Raw genomic sequence first — 19,704 nt, 5'->3', positions numbered from 1 at the left:
ACACAGTGTTAATTAGCCTCAGGTGTACAGCAGAGTGACTTGACAAGTTTTACATTATGCCATATTCACTACAAATCAAGTTTATTCTACTATTTCCAAAAACAATAAGCATAGAAATTATCCTCCAACAGATAGGATTATGACATACCGCTGTTCCCTTCTTTTGTGATTGTGGCACTTATCCTTTCCTTTAGATCAACATTTGAGAGGTAAATAATGAAGATTACAGTTCCTATCATGGATCTTATAATCTAATAAACTTATCAAATCTCCTCCAACTTATTTTTATATTTTTGGGTGGCTTAATTTCTATTAAAGGGTTCTATTAACTTTCCATTTTAAAGTAGGCTGACCCCATTTGTAATTTTTTTTCCTAGTATAAATTTATTTAAAATGAGTACAGAGATAGGCTAGTCTAAGGCAGTTGCTATCCATGTGTAAGCAAAAGATCATTAACTTTTTTTGAGTAGCGATCTCATTTATGAGCTTATATGATATTTTTGTTCTTGATTACCTTTGTTCCTTTTCATACCCCCCCTCCCCACCTTTTAAAAATTATGGTGACTTCCCTGGTAAAGTAGGGATAGTTTTTAATCTAACATGCATAGGTCTTAGGAAGGCATTGGGCAGAGTCTTATAACATGGAGAAATGGGTTATGCCCAAAGGGTGAGTATTATTGAGATAGTTAGGAGAATGGACTCAGTTTTTTAATAGACCCCAATTTGAATGTTCCTTCTACAGCTCATTGGCTGTATAACCTTGGTTCAGGGTACTTAACCTCTCTGAGCCCATTTTTGTTGTTCCATCAAATGGGGATAATGATAATGCCTTCTTCACAGAGTTACTATAAAGTTTGAATGAAGTTGCTTAGTATGGTGGGCGCCTGGGTGGCTCAATCAGTTGAGCATCTGACTTCGGCTCAGGTCATGATCTCACGGTTCCTGGATTACAGCCCCGTGCCCGGCTTTATGCTGACAGCTCAGAACGTGGAGTCCACTTCAGTTTCTGTATCTCCCTCTCTCTGCCCCTCCCCTGCTTGTGAGCGCTCGCTCTCGCTCTCGCTCTCGCTCTCAAAAATAAACAAACATTAAACATTTAAAAAAATTGCTTAGCATGGTATCTGGCACATAGTGAGTGCTCAATAAATGTTAGGTATTTAACTTCTTGAAAGAAAACTGATAATCAACCCATGATTGCAGTGGTACACATGTAATAATAGTATCATCATAGCCTTCATTGGTTTGCCTGTGGCTGTAATTGTTTTTAATTCTGGAATACATCTTTAAAAGGGACCCTAGCAAATGAAGCATGTTTGAATAAAGGCCAGCCAACATAATGAATATTATTTATTCTGGAGAAGCAAAGGCTCACAGATAGGAAATATTTAATAGCCATCTTCAGATCTTTGAAAAACTAGGATCTAAAAGAATCAACTGTTTCTGTGTGGCTCACTACATAGCTCTTCTGCAGCTCTGCAGTTGAGGACCAGGGCTTACGTCCTACTTCTGCTGAAGCACGATTTCTGTGGAATAACCTCTCTGAGCCTCAATTTCCTCAGCCGTGTAAAACCGAGAGTAAAATCACTCTCTGCGGAGGTTATGAGGTGTAAATAAGTTAATGTGTGTGAAAGAGCAATTCACGTTTATTGTTGTCATTGCCTAGAATTGTTTTAGGGCGATGATTAATCACCTTTCTCTTTGCAAGGGCTCTGATAATTAGAAGAGTTTGGCAGACAGCAAGCTTTCCCACCACACCAAGAGCCAAACGAAGGCATAATAGTCATACCAGGGCTTTTTAGAAATTTCTGCGTGGAGTGGAAATGTGTATAAGCTGTTTGAGAAAAGGTACAGTGTTTACCTTGTTTGCTGCTCTGTCCAGGATACCCAACACAGTGCCAGGCACATGGTCTGTGCTTGATAAATATTTGTTCACTGAGTGAATGGAAGTTCCCCTCTAACACCCACATTGTAGTCTTTGTTTAGCATCTCTCCTTTCTTGTTTTTAACATGTTCATGATGTTTTCCCAGATAACTTTGTTTGCCTTAATTTCTGTTGTCCTTTTTAAAAGAGGGTACCTCATACATAGAATATTTCCATGCCATGGAAATATTTCCTCATTACAGTGGTTGTTTCCGGGGAAGGAGTTTCGGGATTGGAGACATCACATTATTATACTGTTTAAATTTTTCAGCTGTGTGCTTCAGTAATTCCTCAACCATATGCTTTATTAATTTTAAGAAGTGGATGAGATGACTCCATGATTCAATAGGTACTCGCTTACGTGAATAGATTTGTATTGGGACATATTGTGAAGTACACTCAGTTAACAGCAAAAAAGACTCCATTTAAGAGTGTACAGTGCTTAAGGCATCTTGTTGGGTGCTTTAGCTGTGTTCTCACTTCATTTGCTCAATAATCACATGAGGTTTAATTGAAGTTTAAGCCTCACTTCCTTTTGTCTTTGCTGCCGCAAATTCATACCATTGTTTTGGTGTTGAGCCAGGTTAAAGCCAGGCTCTGCTCCTTAAGCCTCCTGGGCCTTCCAGCCTCACATTTAAACTAGAACTTGGACACAGCCAAGGACTTGAAGGCCAGGGAGAAGTGGTCGTTGAGATTACATTGTTTAGAAATGCTGCTGTAACTATTGCTTGCTGCCTTGAATTGACCATTTCTTTTCAGTCTGTGAGGGGGTTAGATAGGAAGAAATGGGCAAGAAGGGTATAGGAAAAGGATTTAAGTCATAAAAATGATTTGACCCTAAAGATTCAAGGACCTTATAATAGGGGGCCAAAAAAGATCTGTGGGTATGTTTTAAAATGATAGATACTCATCACCTGGAATTCCTAGTGCTTTTGATGCCTGGTAGAGACTAGATTGTACCCAGAGACCAATTTCTGTGATTTTGTGAACTTAATCCTTCACAGAATTTATTTCAAGCAATATTTTGAGTCACACCTTTACTATGGTGGTTTAATATTAACTGTGTTCTAAGGAAATATCTATCTATGTAATGAAAGATGGTCTCTATTCCTCTGGGGTAGAACTATTTAAGTTAATGTCTCTGTCTCTGCCTCTCTCTCTCTCTCTCTCTCTCTCTCTCTCTCTCTCACTCACACACACACACACACACACACACACACAAGAAAGTAATGTTTAGGAGAATTCCTTTAGCTGAAGAATCAATTATTTATTACTGCATGACTTTTGCATGAGTGTATTATTTCTGTGTGGTAGTTCAGGCCCTTGTCCCATGTGTCTTCTATGCTAATTCTAAGTTAGACTTGAGGTCAGTTCCTAACTCCACCATTTGTTAACTGTGTGACCTGGGGCAAATGACCTAACCTCTCTGAGTATCAGTTTCCTTATCAAATTACTTTTAACAACACCTAATTCATTGTTGCAACAAAGGATAGAATGAGTAGTATGTTCAAAGTGCCTGGCACGTTGTCCGTGCTCAGTAATGATTTGTTCCTTCTTTTAGTCTATATTGTGCTCCTCTTCTTGTCTGAGAATTTAAACTTGAAGTCAGCCTCTGTGGAAATGGATGAGAGCATGTGTTTGTTTTCTACTTCAGTCTGAGAACCTCTGGTACACACGTAACTCACCTTTCAAGATCCAACACATTTATCCCCTCACCTGTTGAACCTTTCTACCTTCTGTGGGCAGGATTGGGTGCTCCTTGCTTGAAAACCTTTTCCCCCCACCAGGCATACAGTACGTACAAGCATATGTTAGGTAAATGAGTTTCTGGACATTAGTTGGTAGAGGGAGATTTACAGAGCTTCTCATTGAGCCTTGTAGTTTTGTGGGTTCAACTTAGTGCTTTGGTCTCAAGTTAGTAAAAACAGCCCAGAGAGTTAAGGAGGCCATCTTCACTTGATACCTTATGGTTCTAAGGGTAAAATGCTTTCAGCATTTAGACCAATTACATTTGCAGAGTCGTTTCCATTCTGCAATAATTGTAATGGCCGCTGTTTTTGTTTGTGCTTACTGTGTGAGCCAGGCTCTGTGCTGATCATTTTGTCTGTTTTCTTCTTTAGTCCTCATGTCAGCTTTGTGAATTAAATATGGTTATTGTACCCATTATACAGAAGAGGAAACTGATCCAGTGATTGACCAAAGATCACATAGCTAGCAAGTAATATAGCCTAGATTTGAATGTAAGCTGACTCCAGAGCTGGCTTTTTGAGTTACTGTGTATTATACAACTTCCTTCTCCTGTATTATTGACAAGAAAATTGTATAGATAAGTAGAGAGGATTATAAAGGTCAATATTTCTTAAAGATTTCCCCATATTCACTGTGTTTATAGTTGGTAGACCAGTATGTGCCATGCACTGTTATATTCTTCACTATTCTGGTGGGAGGCAGTTATAGAATGTGGATTCAGTTTTAGGTTTTCCTCCACACTAATATCTGTGGGGAGGAATAATTATGGCTAAAGTACAGTGTAGTGAGAGGTAACAAGTTTCTATTAAATATTGCTCAAGCAGTGAGTAAGTCATTAAATTTGACTCCTGATGAATATATAATGATTGCTTAATACCAAGCTGCCAGGAAAAACACACACACACCCACTCATAGAAGTAGGTGTGTATGTAGATATATGTTGCTAGATATAGTTGGAGCTATATTTTAAGAGAGGAAGGGGTGTGTGTGTGTGTGTGTGTGTGTTGGTGTGTATGTGTGTAGAGAGAGGGAATATCATCATTTATTTGAGTTCACCCAGAAAGAAGTTTCTTGTTTACAGAATATAGAAGAATCACTGAAGAGATTAGGAAGATATTTCTCTCTTTTGGAAAGTAAAATCTCTCTATTCTGTGGCCCATCTGTTCTAGGAAATTTAAAAGACAATCAGGCAGCTCCTCTGCCCCATTTTCTTTCCTGCTTCTTGCCAAAATGGACATATGTACTTGATGGCACTGAATATTTATCAGATCGGTCTGAGTGTGTGATTCATGTTGAATTGGAGTCAGCAACCCTATAAGGACACTAAATGGCTGCTTTGTTCTAGTCTGGCATTTTATTGATAAAACGCATGGAGTTGAATTTAATCAGCTTTATGTAATTGGTATTGTTCCTGTTCAGACATGCTTGCACATGACTTTGTAGGAAAAAAAAACAAAAACAAAACACCTGATTCTGCAACTTTTATTTGTTTAGGACAAAATTTCAGGAAACAACTTGGCCAGGGGCAAAACTATACAGTTGAATCAGGAACAAAACGTTGGAAGGGTTAAGTAGGTGAAATTTGTCTTGAGGGTGTGCTCTCTCACACACACACACATCCACATGAGTCCTGGTTGTAAAGGTACAGAAGTTTTATGGACCTTTAAGACATGAAGCATTTAGTCCTATTCTGGAGATTAGGGAGGATTCTGGAAAGGGATCTGTGGCTGAGATCATAGAGAACAGCAGAGCAAAGCAAAGAGACATTTGGTGATGTAGAGAGGTAATACAGAGATGTGCATGGGCATGCTAGGGGAAAGAGGAGGGAAAACATCATCTTTTTCATGTCTGTTTCACTGAAAGCAGTTCTCCTTCGAACCGGGAGGGTGGTAAGAGAACTAAGCTCTAGGTACCATGTGCTGGGCCCTGTTTCAGCTGCTTCCCAAGCCTCAGGGCTGGGCCTGGGGGAAGAAAGTTTATTTCTCTCTGTACGTATATGCCTTAGGCTGCAGTTATAGGCATGGCTAGGGAGGGGCCTTATTTAGAATAGTCCGTCAAAGGCTATACCTGTGGTTCTTGCCAAAATGGTCACGGTCTGGAACGAGAGCTGGAGGTCCACCCTCACCTGGACTTGGGAAAGCCAAGGTAAAGAATCTTCGGCTCCCCCATTTTTAGCCATTTGCCTAAAATGGCATTATATAGAGCAAATAAGGTGTGAATAGATAGACCCTGACCAGTCTTGGAACTCACCCTGGATAATAAACTCTTATGAGCCCACGCTGGGCTACGTAAGAAGTCCTGTGTTGCTACAAGCTTATTACCTGCATCTTTTGGTCCTAAATTGAGGACTTGGCACTTGTCTTACCTGAGTCTACATTTATAAGAATAGCTAAGTTTGTCACTTCTTTTCCATTTCTTTCTCAGATCTGTCTCTTCTCGTTTTGTCCCGGTCTTTCTCAGTCAAGACAACTGGCATTGACTGTTACTATTTTGCTTTCATACCTGTTCCTGCCATCACCTTCCTCCCATCGAAGCCTCATGAATTTTGCTTTAAGTTGAAGCGATTGCAACATGAAGTCCCCCATTTCTGCTTAGTGTTCTATAGACCATGTAACTTTAATGCCTATTCAACACTTCAAACAGGCAACAGTAATAGTTATAATATTGCTGTTAGTGCGTTTTGACATTGAGTAACAGATGACGTGTCTAATGAATAGCGCGGCTGCTTAGATTGCATAATTATGGGTTTGTTTGACTTTAGGAAAATCATATGCAGGCCAACTGCATCCATTCAGACACTTTCTGTACTGTGAAAATATCAGAGTGCTTCAGTGTAAAAGAAGCCCTCCTTCGGTGACCTTCATTTCTGATTTTTCTAAGGTTTGCCAACTGAACAGGAAAAAGGAAAATCAAAGAGAAACCATCTTTTAAAAATGGGTTTAATTCTATGGCTCTCTCTGGTCTAAATAACAGTTTAGAAGTTCTTCAAATGTTAGGGATGATGCTGACCAGGACCTTGGGGTATAGACACGCAGATTTGTGGGAAGACAGCCCCGGTGCTGGCATAGTTACAGAAACAGTTACCATTTTATAAGGTAAATCAGAGATTATCGGTGCCCTCTGGACTTGATTTGCTGGGGCGGGGGGATATATTTCAGCTAGTTATTGTACTAACCTCTTGGAACAGTTTCCTAATTAGTGTGCCAGATGTGCTACACGGGGTTCGTGGACTCACCGAGCTCTCTCCAAGCTTTTATTGGCTTAATGAACGTTCAAGTATGTCACTTATGTATGTTCATTTTATTAATATAAGCAAGGGTTGATTATAATAAATAAATGCTTACCGAATGGCACATCGAAGAAATGTGACTATCCCTAGACTGCCCAGACCCCGTTTGGCCAGGGGACAGGGGAAGGCAGCCCGAGGCACAGGTGAGAGCAGTGGTTTGCCACAGGTCCCTTCAGAAGTATCTCTGCAACATGAAGACTCCAGGACTTTCCTTTCCCCTTCAACAGTTCACTCTGCTGCGCTTGTGCGGCTGCTACTCCATGTCTCTTGCTGCTGCTGCTGCTGCTGCTGCTCTTGACCTCATGCAGGTTTAATTTCTTAGCAGCGAGAGTCCATTTCTTTTATCTCCTAGCATTCGGTGGGTGGCTTGGTTGCACCTATAGCCTCGCCAGCAGGCCTTGCTGATGTGAAAAGTCACTGTTTTCACCAACATTAAAACTTAGTAATCTTCTAAAAGGGAATGATAAAAAAAAAATGATAAAAAAAAAAGGGGGGGGCACCTGGGTGGCTTAGTCGGTTAAGCGTCCGACTTTCGCTTAGGTCATGATCTCGCGGTTCGTGGGTTCGAGCCCCTCATCGGGCTCTGTGCTGACTGCCAGCTCAGAGCCTGGAGCCTGTTTCAGAGTCTGTGACTCCCTCTCTCTCTGACCCTCCCCTGCTCACGCTGTCTCTCTCTCTCTCCTAGAAATAAATAAAACGTTTAAAAAAAAATAAAAGGGAATGATAATTTTCTTCTGTTATCAGTTTCCCCTGTGTAAGGAATTCCAATAGCATTTGAGTGGCATACCTAGTACTTTACTTAGAGCGGATCACCAAGGGGCTGAGATGAAGCCTGGGCCTGAGGGTTTGTTCCCAGGATAGTCACAGAGGAGGACTTGGAGGTGCTGTCTTCTCTTGTGGAAGCACCTGTTAGCGCAGATGGGCAAGCATGCAAACTTGGCCTCAGGGAAGCCTGGGTTGGCCGCCTAGCTGTGCGCTCAGTACCTTTATGGTGCTGAGCAAGCTTCTGCTGCTGCTCAGTTTCTCACTTTTCTTATGTGTAAAGTGCATATAAAAGAGTTGTTCTGAGGTTTACTGTAACCGGTGTGCTCAGTATAGTCTTGACACACAATAAAGTGCTTACGAATTGTTAGCTACAGCTATTATTTTTACATATCTTTTTCATCGTGTTCTTGCTTTCCATGCTTTATCATCTGCACCGATCTTCTGTAATGCCAGGCTTTTGTGGTACAGTAATAATTTCCTCTCTGAGATTGTCATTCTGTAAATTTTAATATAATTTGTGTGCTTCCCACCCCCCCACTCTTGCCCCCATATGCTGGTGCCAACCTTTTTCTGATGGAAGTCACAATGAAAACATAATAGACAAATGAGTTTATATCACATGTCTTCTTTACATTTTACCTTATTTTTTAAATATTTATTTTGAAATAGAGAGTGTGTGTGTGTGAGGAAGGGCAGAGAGAGAGAGAGAGAGACAGAGAGAGAGACAGAGAATCCCAAGCAGGCTCCATGTGGTCAGCACCAAGTCCGATGCAAGGCTCAGTTTCACAAACTGTGGGATTATGACCTGAGCCAAAATCAAGAGTCAACACTTAACCGACTGAGCCACCAGATCCCCCTCTTCTTTACATTTTAATTCAGTAGAATATTTGAGACAGTTCAATTCATAGTTTGGTGAAGTTTTAATTTTCAAATTTATTAAATAACGCCTGTGAGAACATTGACGGAAGAGGCGCTATAATTCTTTATTGGATTCCAGGATCATTAAGACATTGTTATTGCTGTCAAATGGGTTCAAATATGTTTGGAGAGATGAGACAGATGAATATAAGGAAACAAGATTGCTTGTGCTTAAAAGTGCCAAAGTATCAAGTAGAGTTGTTAAGATACATTAAGTGAAGGAGGAGATCCTCCTAGGTTGGCATGGTTTAAAAGTAGGCAGGGCATGGGGCGCCTGGGTGGCTCAGCTTGTTAAGCTTTCAACCTTGGCTCAGGTCATGATCTCACAGCTCGTGAGTTCGAGCCCCATGTCAGGTTCTGTGCTGACAGCTCAGAGCCTGGAGCCTGCTTTGAATTCTCTGTCTCCCTTACTCTCTGCCCCTCTCGCACTAGTTCTCTGTCTCTCTCTCAAAAAAAAAAATATATATATATATATATTAAAAAAAAAACAAGCAAAGCAGGTAGGGCTTAAGTTCAGCCCTTGAAGGATGTGTAGGACTTAGTTTGGTGTAGATTTTTGGGGTGACTTTCCTGTAGGCTGGGGGAATTTTGATAGCGGGATGATACATTGTGCAGTCAAAGGGCAAGGCCATCCACATACCCACCCCAGCCCACGCCCACTTTTTAGACAACAGCCTACTCCTGGTGGCCTGTTCATTCCCAGTTCCTCTTGAATCCTTTGGGGGATTTATTTTTGGCCAGTTTGCCTTTTTCATGGGACACCATGCCCTTTCCTCACGTGGATTCTTTTGTAGGGCAGGACACAGATTCCCTGTGCTGGGTGTTTCTGAAACATGAATACAAATAACAGGTTTAAAAGAGATTCATATCGCAGTAGGGAAATAAGAGTTCATGAGAAGAACACAAAGAAGCGATGAAAGAATCTTAAAATAGCTGCAGCAGGTTTGCTACTTGCCAGGGGTGTCCCCCTGAATGTCCTCCTGGCCTTTCTTCCAGATTCCTTTTGCTGAGCGGCCACCTCCTGGTTCGTAGATCTCTGCTCTCCAGCCCTTTGCTGCGGCCCTGGACACCGCCTTTAGCCAGAAGTTAGCAGACTGGTCATCCCCTCCAGGTGGGGTGTGATTCTCAGTTCCTCTCCTGATCTTTTCTGGTGTTTTCCCCTCTCTTGCCTCAGGCTGCACTATTCATCACTTAGGTTCCTCTGCTTGTCCCAACATTCTTGAGCCCTGGAGCCCTAGCTGAGGCTGCAGGAAGCCACTGATGGCCTCCAAAGATTCTTCCCTTAGGTGTCATGCCAGCAAACCCAGGACCCGGCAGCCATCATTCATTTTCTCCTTTGCAGGGAAGTTTTCCTTGGACTTATATCTGAGATTGCCGTCTGGTTCAAGTCTTGCTAGCATCCGTGGGACCTCAATAATGAAAACCGTGACCCCATTTATTTTATTTTGCAAACTCTTTCATAGCATTTTTAATGTCAAAGGCACATTTTTATGTGCTTTCAAGAATAAACTTACTTAATCCCAGGGAGAGTGTTAACAGTATATTGAATTCCACTGATTAACCAAATGCAGTAAAATACCTGCCTTTATATAAGTCACAAACCATCATATTCGGATATAGATCGTTTAAAATTCTCTTTCCAGTCATCAGGCAGTTAATAGGCTTTTTACAGACAGTTGCTGTCTACATAGCGCCAGATACATGTTGGTATCAGCAGCACCTAACCAGCTCATCTCCCTTCTTAACATTTGAACGTTTCACAACACTGACCTGTGAGTGACAGTCTAACAGTTTTATTTAGAATATGACTTGAGTCCTTTGTCATACACCATTTTGTTGAAAATGTATTTAATTTGGGGAATGTAAATACAAGTTTTTCTTAGGTACACACCGCCCTTTCCCTTCCTTTAAAACAAAAAAACCCCAAAAACCCTTGTAATGAGATATGCACACAGATACAGTCTGAATTCTGGACCCTTACAAGCCAAGAGGCATTCTAGCTGAAGCAGATTAATCCAGGAGGCATTCTCTCTGAAAGGTGCTGCACACTGACTACTGTAAGACTAATGCGTCATTTTACAGTCTAGGAAAATAACCTTCAAAAGCCAGAATGTGAGCGCATTTTCTGTTATTTGGTGACTTTGGGATGAGATGTCACATTGCACTTCAGAGTAGACAAGAGATACTGACATTTGTGTGAGCCGACATATGTGAATAGAGTGTGTGCATTCCCAAATGTGATTGCCTAAGTCGGCTTTACTTTCTTTTCGTTCAGCTCTTTTAATGTGAAAATTTGCATTATTTCACGTTCTTGATCTTTTCTTGACCTATAAATTGTATGTTTAGAGCTTGGGGCAAAAGAAAACAATTTAAAAGCACTTAAGAACATTACCTCGATTTTCCAATGTGCTTGTCACTCTTCATAGTCTCCTGTTGCATTGAGGTGTTTTACTTTTGTCAGCATATGAAGCATAGTTGTTTCCTATTCTAACTAGTAGATCATTCCAATCTCTGAAACATTTGTGGATCTGTTTCTGCTGATTCTTGCTCTTGGTGTCTTGTTTTCTTGTGTTTGTAAGGTTTTTTTTTTGTTGTTTTACCTTTTCCCCCTGCGATCTGCTCATTCTCCTTCGTAGTTACTTGCAGGGATTGTTTGAGGCTGGGGATGAAAGTGTCTCCTTCAGAGGGGGTGCCTGTGGGTGCTTTCAGTGGGAGACTACCTCACTCCAGGATCCGGGCTTGGGGTCCCAGGGGCAGCCTAGGCTGCAGGACCAGGAGAGCTGGCTGGTGGCCACGCTTTGTCACAAACAGGATTGTTTTCTCTCCCTCTTAACCTCTGTCCTGCTCAGTGGCTAAGGCCAGCCTTGCCCGGAAGGACACAGTGGCATTACTTCCGGTCCCTCTGTATTCTGAGGAGTAGAGACCCAGCTGCCTGCCTGCGGGGAGGCTGTGAGACTTGGGCGTTCTGTGCTCTGCTTCTTTTTCTGTTTTCTTTAGATTTTGCCCTGATTGTTTCTATCTTGTGACTCTCTTATTTTTAAGGAGAATTCTCTCTCCTTCCCTCCCCTCCTTCCTTCCTTCCTTCCTTCCTTCCTTCCTTCCTTCCTTCCTTCCCTCCTTCCGTCTTTTCTTCCTTCCTTCCACCCTCCTTCCTTCCTATTTTATCTGAGTGGTTTTGTAATTTTCAGTAGAATTGGCCCGCCTAACCTCACCTACTAGAAATGGAAGTCTTGTTTGATCTGTAATAATCCTGTGAGGTTCATATGCAGATAACATGACTGGGCTGCTTTAACTGAAAAGGAAACTGAGGCTGAGCGTAATGTTGTGGTTGATTTCAGATCATACAAATCAGTGGCACAGTCTAGAACTCTGGACTCTTAGACCCCTAAGTCTGAACCGGCTTTGTTTTCCACTCCAACTTTTGAGCCTTCTTCTACTGAGTGTATTCTTAGAATTTTGAATGAAGCAGGCCTCTGTTAAGGAGGTCTTTAAACAACATGTACTACCTTTTATAAAATTGTTTAGATCATTGACCGATAATGACTATATCGGAGCAACTTTTTCAGAGATGGCATTTTCTTTTCCTTTTTTTTTTTTTTAATGTTTATATTTACTTCTGAGAGAGAGAGAGAGCATGAGCAGGGGAGGGTCAGAGAGAGAGGGAGATACAGAATCCGAAGCAGGCTCCAGGCTCTGAGCTAGCTGTCAGCACAGAGCCCGATGTGGGGCTCAAACCCACGAACCGTGAGATCATGACCTGAGCCGAAGTCAGACGCTTAACCAACTGAGCCACCCAGGCGCCCCCAAAAATGGCTTTTTAAATGGAAAAAAATAATTGCTTTCTTTTTCTTTCAGCTGAAGTGAGTAGTGAATTCAGTATGGACAAGGCAATGGTTGAATTGGCCATGATGGATCGGGAGCTAACCCACTACGTAAAGGCCGTTCAGTCTGCGATAAATCATGTAAGTGTATACTACTCACCCGGTAATACTTGGTTACAATTCACTGACCTGGAAACAGAAACACAAAATCAAAATTTCTTCCATCCTTTCATATTTCCGTAGCATTAGCTACAGTTCCTGTAGCAACTGTACATTTCTTTTTAATTAAGAAGTTTATAGCTAGGCCACCTAGGTTTAATTATAATATTACACCTTGGACTCCTGGGTAGCTCAGTTGGTTAAGCATCTGACTTTGGCTCAGGTTGTGATCTCACAGTTCATGAGTTCAAGCCCCACGTTGGACTCTGTGCTGACAGCTCAGAGCCTGGAGCCTGCCTCAGATTCTGTGTCTTCATCTCTCTCTCTCTGCCCCTTCCCCACTCATGTTCTGTTTCTGTCTCTCTCTCTCTCAAAAAAAAAATAAATAAATAAAAATAAAAAAATTTTAAAAACATTAGGATGTTATGCCTATTTTAGATTTTCTTGCATTTTTGGGTCTTGAAATCTTTAGTGTAAGCCCCCTTTGGATGTTAGTAGATTTTTATAAAATGGTAAAAATTGCATAGAATCTTTTTTTTTTTTTTTTTGTTATGTTTCCTTCAGCATACAATTTAGACCAGGCTTAGTTACTCCTCTTCTAGCCTTAACGAATATGCAGCTGAATGTCAAATTCATAGGATCAGATAATGCAGGAGAGATTGAGAGCAAGTTTAAAAATAAAGAAGGCTGACAGTTTGGTTTTTCCAGAAGCCAAACGTATCTTTGTTGACTCCAGCTGCCACAGGAACAACACCTAAAGCAGTTAAGGTGGGAACATAGCAACATCCTTTTCAGCAGTACTGGGTTGAGTAAGAAATGAGCAATAGGATTGCAGTAATATTTCTGAGAAGTCCTTTGTCCTCTGAACAGTGGAAACTCCCCTTTGAACTGATTTCAGATACCTGTGTAATAGGGTGTCTTGTACTTCTGGTTTCTTTATTTGCCTTTTCTTCTATCTATGGGAAAATTCCAAAAATCAAGTATTTTATAAGACTGGCTACTATTCAGTGGAAGATACATTTTTAAAAATAGCTTATTGCTTAAGCTTTAATTAAATGCACGTGACATAATTGTATGTTCATAGTGATATGAAGTTTTTAAAAAAATTAATATTTTTTTTCTTTTTAAATGGTTAGTATTTATTAAGTGTAGTATTTGTGATTTAAGAATATCTGTTTCTATCCAAGAAGTAGTGAACTCATTGAACTTGTGAAAGTATGATGTTTCTTACCATTGTGGCTGTTACTCCTAGGACTGTTAAGTATTCCTTGATAGGAAAATATGAGAGTGACATGACGTTGGGGCCTTTGAAACTGGATCACAAAAAATGCTTATTAGACTAGAGGTTTTCAACTCTAGCTGACCCTCAGAACCAGCCTGTTCCTTTTCTAATGAGATTCTGATTTCATTTCTGGAGCAGGATTGGGGCACCAGTATTTTAAAAAAACTCATTCTAATATATATTCAGGGTTGAGACCACTGACTTAAAAGAACAAGGCTGACTTTATAGACTAAAGTATATTTTCAGCCAAGATCAGGGTTAGGTCTATTATATGGATCAATCCTGCTTTGACCCTTACATTCAATGGAGGTTATTTGATAGGCCTTTCTATCTTCAACTTTGATGTTGTGCAAATGTAATAGCACAGGGTACAATATAGATAAGAAAACAGATTTTGGAAGTTAAAGAACTTAATGTGATTTTTTTCCTCTGTTAAACTGAACGATTCACAGATGTTTAAGGTGTTTTATGTAAAAAATCGACCTCTTCCCCCTCATAAAACCAAGTCACCCATTAAAAATAAAAAAAGACAAGAAGAAAACAAAGAGAAAGAAATCTCCAATATTCTTTCAGTAGTTAACGTTATTTTCAAGTTATGCTAGCATAACAAGTTAGCATTTCTTCTTCTTGAGACCTTAACCTTATTTTCCTCACCCTACCTACTAAACAGGAAAGATTATACTTTGAGTTTTACCCTACTTTTCAGCCCTAACCTTACACTGGATATGGAGCAACTTGTAGTTAGTGATTCTGGTCTTTCATAAGAGGAGAAAACATGTTTCTTGTTTTTTTTCTGATGCAAAGTTGTGCCTTGTACATAAGCTTGATACAAGACCAAGAATAGCAAATAATAATTTTATGAGGTTTCTGAGACCTGAAACCGTGTGGGGATAGAGTGGGGATATGGCCATTATTTTTTTGAGGGAAATACTTTACACTTTACATACACTATGTACTTTTTACACACTTGAAGTTATGGACACTGCTCTCTTACTGCTTACTTTGGCAAAGAGCAAAGAGTGAACAGCGGTTTGAGAAGGGCCAGGATGGTGTAGCTCTTTAGGAATAGCGATGGTCTAGGGATCGGAAGCTCTTCCACCTATAGTCCTTCCATTTTCTAAGTTAGATCCCGAGTGAAGTAAGTTACCCTTTAGGAACCTCATGGTCTTCATCTATACAACTCTGGGCCTGCCTGGTTCATAAGATTATCGTGTGAATCAGATTAGAGACTATATATCAAACCTTTGACATTCCTAAAAGTTGATGGAGACGTCAGACACTGGGTTTTGGCAAACTCAGATGTCCAAACATTCCTTAAAAAGGTGGAGCAGGATCTTAAAGGCAAGCAATATTTCCATCACTATAACATTTGCCAAAATTGTGATCCACCCGGTGGTCTTTCTGTTTGTGAATTTTCATACAGATCTAGAAAGTTTAAAAAAAAAAAAAAAAGTCTTTAAATCATCACAGAGCATTAGAGTTTATTGTTTAAATTTATTGTCTGTCTCCTACTCTCACCTTCACAGGATTCTGAAGGTTAGACACCTCTGAAAAGGTTTTAGAAAGTTTACTTTGGAAACTTAGAGGTGTGGATCCATGTACCAACAATCTCTGGGAAGTCCCTTTGGCACACAGCACAAGCTCTCGGATTGCCTTTCTTTGTCCTCTGAGAAAAAAAGAGCTCCTATAATCTACAATGCCTGAAGATTTTATTCAGAATCAGTATTTATTTCAGTGCTCTGAAACTTTAAAAAAAAAAAATTAAGACTTTGTCCCAGCTGGTTTAAGAGGGAATATTATACAGCAAACCCTAAAAGAAATTTCATAGTTTGTAAGTCATTTATTAAAACTTTCAGGGTATATGGGTGTATTGTACACCTGTCACAGCTCTTTAAAACATTCATGTTAAACCACAGAAAGTGGTGTATGAACTCTTTGGAGACTTTCAGTCATGAACCACACATGTGATAGCACTTTGAACCCTGTAAAGTGGCACACAGACACGCATGGTACCATTACTTCTTTTATCACCGTGACCACCAGGGAGAAACTTTTCTCAGTTTCATGTTGAGGACAGTGAGGTTCTGAACATGACGCTTTTGCTGACCTCCTGTTTCTTCCTTTGATTCCCAAGCTTTTATCATTTGAGTATATTGAAGTCTGTTATTTTTGTTGTTCTCAGAAAGGAGCTTCTTGTTTTCAAACACTCATTGAATAAATATTTACCAAACACTTATGTGCCAGGCTAGGTGCAAGAAATAGGTCGGTCACCAGAGTCCACGTGACCACCACCTTCAGGATGTCTAAAGTCTAGAGAGGGACAAACGTTAAAGAGCAATGCAGATCTTATTAACGACTTGTGCTGTATACAACAAAGGGAAAATATAGTGCTCAAGGAGAATTAATAACTCAGGAGGCATAATACTGCTGAGTGGTGGGAACTCCTTCCTCAGGAAGTGGTTTTTAATCTAAGACGAAGGTCAAATGAGCCTCAACGTGGGGCACATGATATATAGCTTCTCTGTCTTTGCGATTTCTACATAAAATAGAAGCATCTTTTACTGATTGTGTTAATGTCAGAGTTTCAGACAATTAGAGAAATTAAGCCAGAGAAAGCCTACTTATATCGAAAGTTTAAAGTGTATAGAGTAGTTGTGTAATGTACCGAAGGCTGGTCAATGATTCATTCCTTCACAGATAGGAGTGCCTACTGTGTGCCAGGAACTGAGTAGTGATGCAGGTCATCACAGTGGTTGATTTAAGAATAATTTTGTTACTGCTGTTCTGCTTCTCCCTCCATTTCACTAGCCGAGCAGGGGTTATCGCTCTCAAAGGGAGACGACGGCGAATTGGTTTTGAATAAACGGTGGTAATACTGTGCATCTCTGTACTGCGTATTTCAGTGCTTATGTGGTTGTTTTAAATTAAACTTGTAGTCCCATCTTGGGGCTTCAGATTCTAGAGGGTGGGGACCAGTTTAGTTCAAGAAATCTTCAGAGCCATTTTTCAGGGGTGTGTTTCAAATAAGAGATGCTAGAGTCCAGCCACTGTCGTGCCTGTGATTGTTGCAACTTTGTAACCTTAATTCTTCTAGAGAAAAAGGATGGGCACCGAGGGGCTGAATGATAAACATCCTAACAGGCTCAGATGGTTACTCACATTATTAGCAGCCAGGGATAAAATACATGTCCTCTGTGCCTTTCGATGTGCAGTCCAGTCCTAGAAGCTTAGTGGAGATTCACATTATACTCTGGCGTTTATATTTTTGTCATGATGCTTACCTGTGTAATGTTACTTTCACAGACTTGAACTCTTTGTCAGATTTTACCCGTATATTGTTTTTTTAGTGTGCTGCCTCCACGTGTTTTAAAACTAATATGGTGAGAGTCAGAAGAGCAGAAATACACCTCACGTAAGCTGTTGAAACTAACACAATCTTAGATATAATAAAAGAACAAGGTGGGTCAAAGGTATAGCTTACCTCAGCCTTGTCATTATGCAACTACATGATTTAGAATGTTTTTTGACATATCACTTCCCTATGCCTTCTCACCCTTCACCCTTCATCAGTTGGTAAGCTTTGCCTATTGTAAATCTTACTTTCAAGTTACCTTAACGTCCACTACTTCAACATGAAATCTAACAAGGTATCTTGCAACTTGGGAGTTGTCGTTTTAGTTTAACCAGTTTTGGGGACCATTTTATGCTTAGGAAGTGAATGTTTTATAGTATCTGAAAGAAGTTTCAAGCCAGAGGATGTAATTTATTAGCTCTGATCATCTCCTGACTGAACGTAAAAGTGTACTCCATTGTGAGTCATTGACAAGAGAAGGGGGAGTTACTTTGGGGGTTACAGAATTTGAAGACAGAAGATTCCTGAGCATGAGAGAAATTACTGTTGTCAGCAGAATAGCAAGAAAGTGAGAGATAACTGTGGAATTCGTGAAAATCTTTTGGAACCATTTGAGAAACTACTGGAGAAGACCCTGTCCTCCATTCCCTGTCCACTCTACTTGACACAGCAAAATGGTGTGTGATCTTTGACCATTTTTCTTGTAAAAAGTTTCCTAATGCTTCATGTAGAGCCTTTTTGTCTATAGGAATATTGCTCAGGTGTGGGAATTAAGGAGGGGGGGGAAAAGTTGACTTTAGGTATTCGCTCTGCAACCACTTGACCCAGAATGTGTCTGTTTCTGTGATTATAGGTAATTTCTATTCTGGTGCTTTATTTTTTTATTTTTTAAAAATGTTTTATTTATTTATTTTTCAGAGAGAGACAGACAGCGTGAGCAGGGGAGGGTCAGAGAGAGAGGGAGAAACAGAATCAGAAGCAGGCTCCAGGCTCTGAGCCAGCTGTCAGCACAGAGCCCAACATGGGGCTCGAACCCATAAACCGTGAGATCATGACCTGAGCCAAAGTCTGACACTTAACCGACTGAGCCGCCCAGGCGCCCCTATTCTGGTGCTTTAGAACTCCCTCTGCAGTTGTTCCCAAATTAAGGTTGTGTTTGGTAGCATTTTGTCTAACACACAGAGAGAGTAGTTAGATCTGGATATAGTATTTCACTAATTGAGTTGCTTCTGTAGGAAAGAATCTAGATCTAAATCTTCTAGGTCACCAAGTACTTACTATAGATGCTTTTTATGGGTGGTTTTTAGAAATCTAGCTGAGTGTTTTATAGGTGTTAAGTGTTGGCTTTTATTCAAAATTATAACATGTTTACACTCTACTTGGCCTTAATGTAAGTCTTTAGTGCAGCATTTTTAAAAGTTTGCTCCAGGGGCGCCTGGGTGGCTTAGTCGGTTAAGCGTCCGACTTTCGCTTAGGTCATGATCTCGCGGTTCGTGGGTTCGAGCCCCGCGTCGGGCTCTGTGCTGACTGCCAGCTCAGAGCCTGGAGCCTGTTTCAGTCTGTGACTCCCTCTCTCTCTGACCCTCCCCTGCTCACGCTGTCTCTCTCTCTCTCCCTCCTAGAAATAAATAAAACATTAAAAAATTAAAAAAAAAAAAATAAAAAATAAAAGTTTGCTCCATAATACCAATTAATCAGGATGTGAGTAAGTATAATAGGAAGAAAGGATTTTGTGGTCAAATAAGTTTGGGGAATGCTTGATTAAAAGAATTTCTTTAAAGGCTCCAAAGCCTTTAATATGCTTTTATGTATTGTGATTCTCCAAAGGAAGTATATTTAGTAATTTCTTAAACTTCTTTAACTAGAAAATCTCATTGGGGGAAGCACTGATCATCCACAGAACCCAGTTTGGGAAGTGCTTCCATAGTCTCCACCTGCTGATGTTACAGAGGCAGCTAAGAGATGGGCCCAGCAGGCTCAGGTAGTTTCTGTGGCATCCAGCGAACTGGGGAGCGCATAAAACTCCCTACCTGAAATTCTGAAATGGGCCTGGCAGAGGTTACTGTGTAGATCGGGAAAGGGCCAGGCCTCTGAAAAGACCACGCAAATTATTCCAACAGCGAAAAGGAGGAAGGAAAAGTGGTTTTTGTTTTTTGTTTTTTGTTTTTAAATATGCAGCGATTGCTTGGCCATCCGTGAAGTAAACAAGAGCCCTGTGTGCAGGAGCATCGGTTCAGGAGAGCGGACGGAAGGAAATGTTTCCAAGGAGAGGAAGCCAGGAGGGTACAGAGTAGGCAGAAGGAACATAGCAGGGATGTGTGCGGGAGCCGACCTTCGAAAGGCCTGGCTCACCACGACACCCCAGTTAGATGCTGAGCACCCGGGCCTCTGACCCCACTCGGTCCTGGCAGCTAATTACTTGTGTTATTTAAATAATGTGAATGTTCT

At 40.7% G+C, this 19,704-nt stretch overlaps 1 protein-coding gene across 2 annotated transcripts in view; it reads left to right on the top strand.

Moving 5' to 3' along the window:
* Positions 1-19,704, top strand: part of NSMCE2 (NSE2 (MMS21) homolog, SMC5-SMC6 complex SUMO ligase) — a 218,808-nt gene that overhangs the window by 25,843 nt on the left and 173,261 nt on the right. For both annotated transcript variants that reach the window (XM_039231986.1, XM_039231987.1), the window contains exon 3: positions 12,498-12,604. In XM_039231986.1, coding sequence (XP_039087917.1) covers positions 12,498-12,604 — 107 coding nt within the window. The remainder of the gene's footprint in view (positions 1-12,497; positions 12,605-19,704) is intronic.

This window comes from Hyaena hyaena, unplaced genomic scaffold, assembly GCF_003009895.1.
Source record: "Hyaena hyaena isolate Hyena2069 unplaced genomic scaffold, ASM300989v1 scaffold_62, whole genome shotgun sequence".
In the NCBI taxonomy this organism is placed as follows: domain Eukaryota; kingdom Metazoa; phylum Chordata; class Mammalia; order Carnivora; family Hyaenidae; genus Hyaena; species Hyaena hyaena.
Note: the sequence above shows the minus strand (reverse complement) of the source record. Positions and strands in the feature narration are given on the sequence as shown.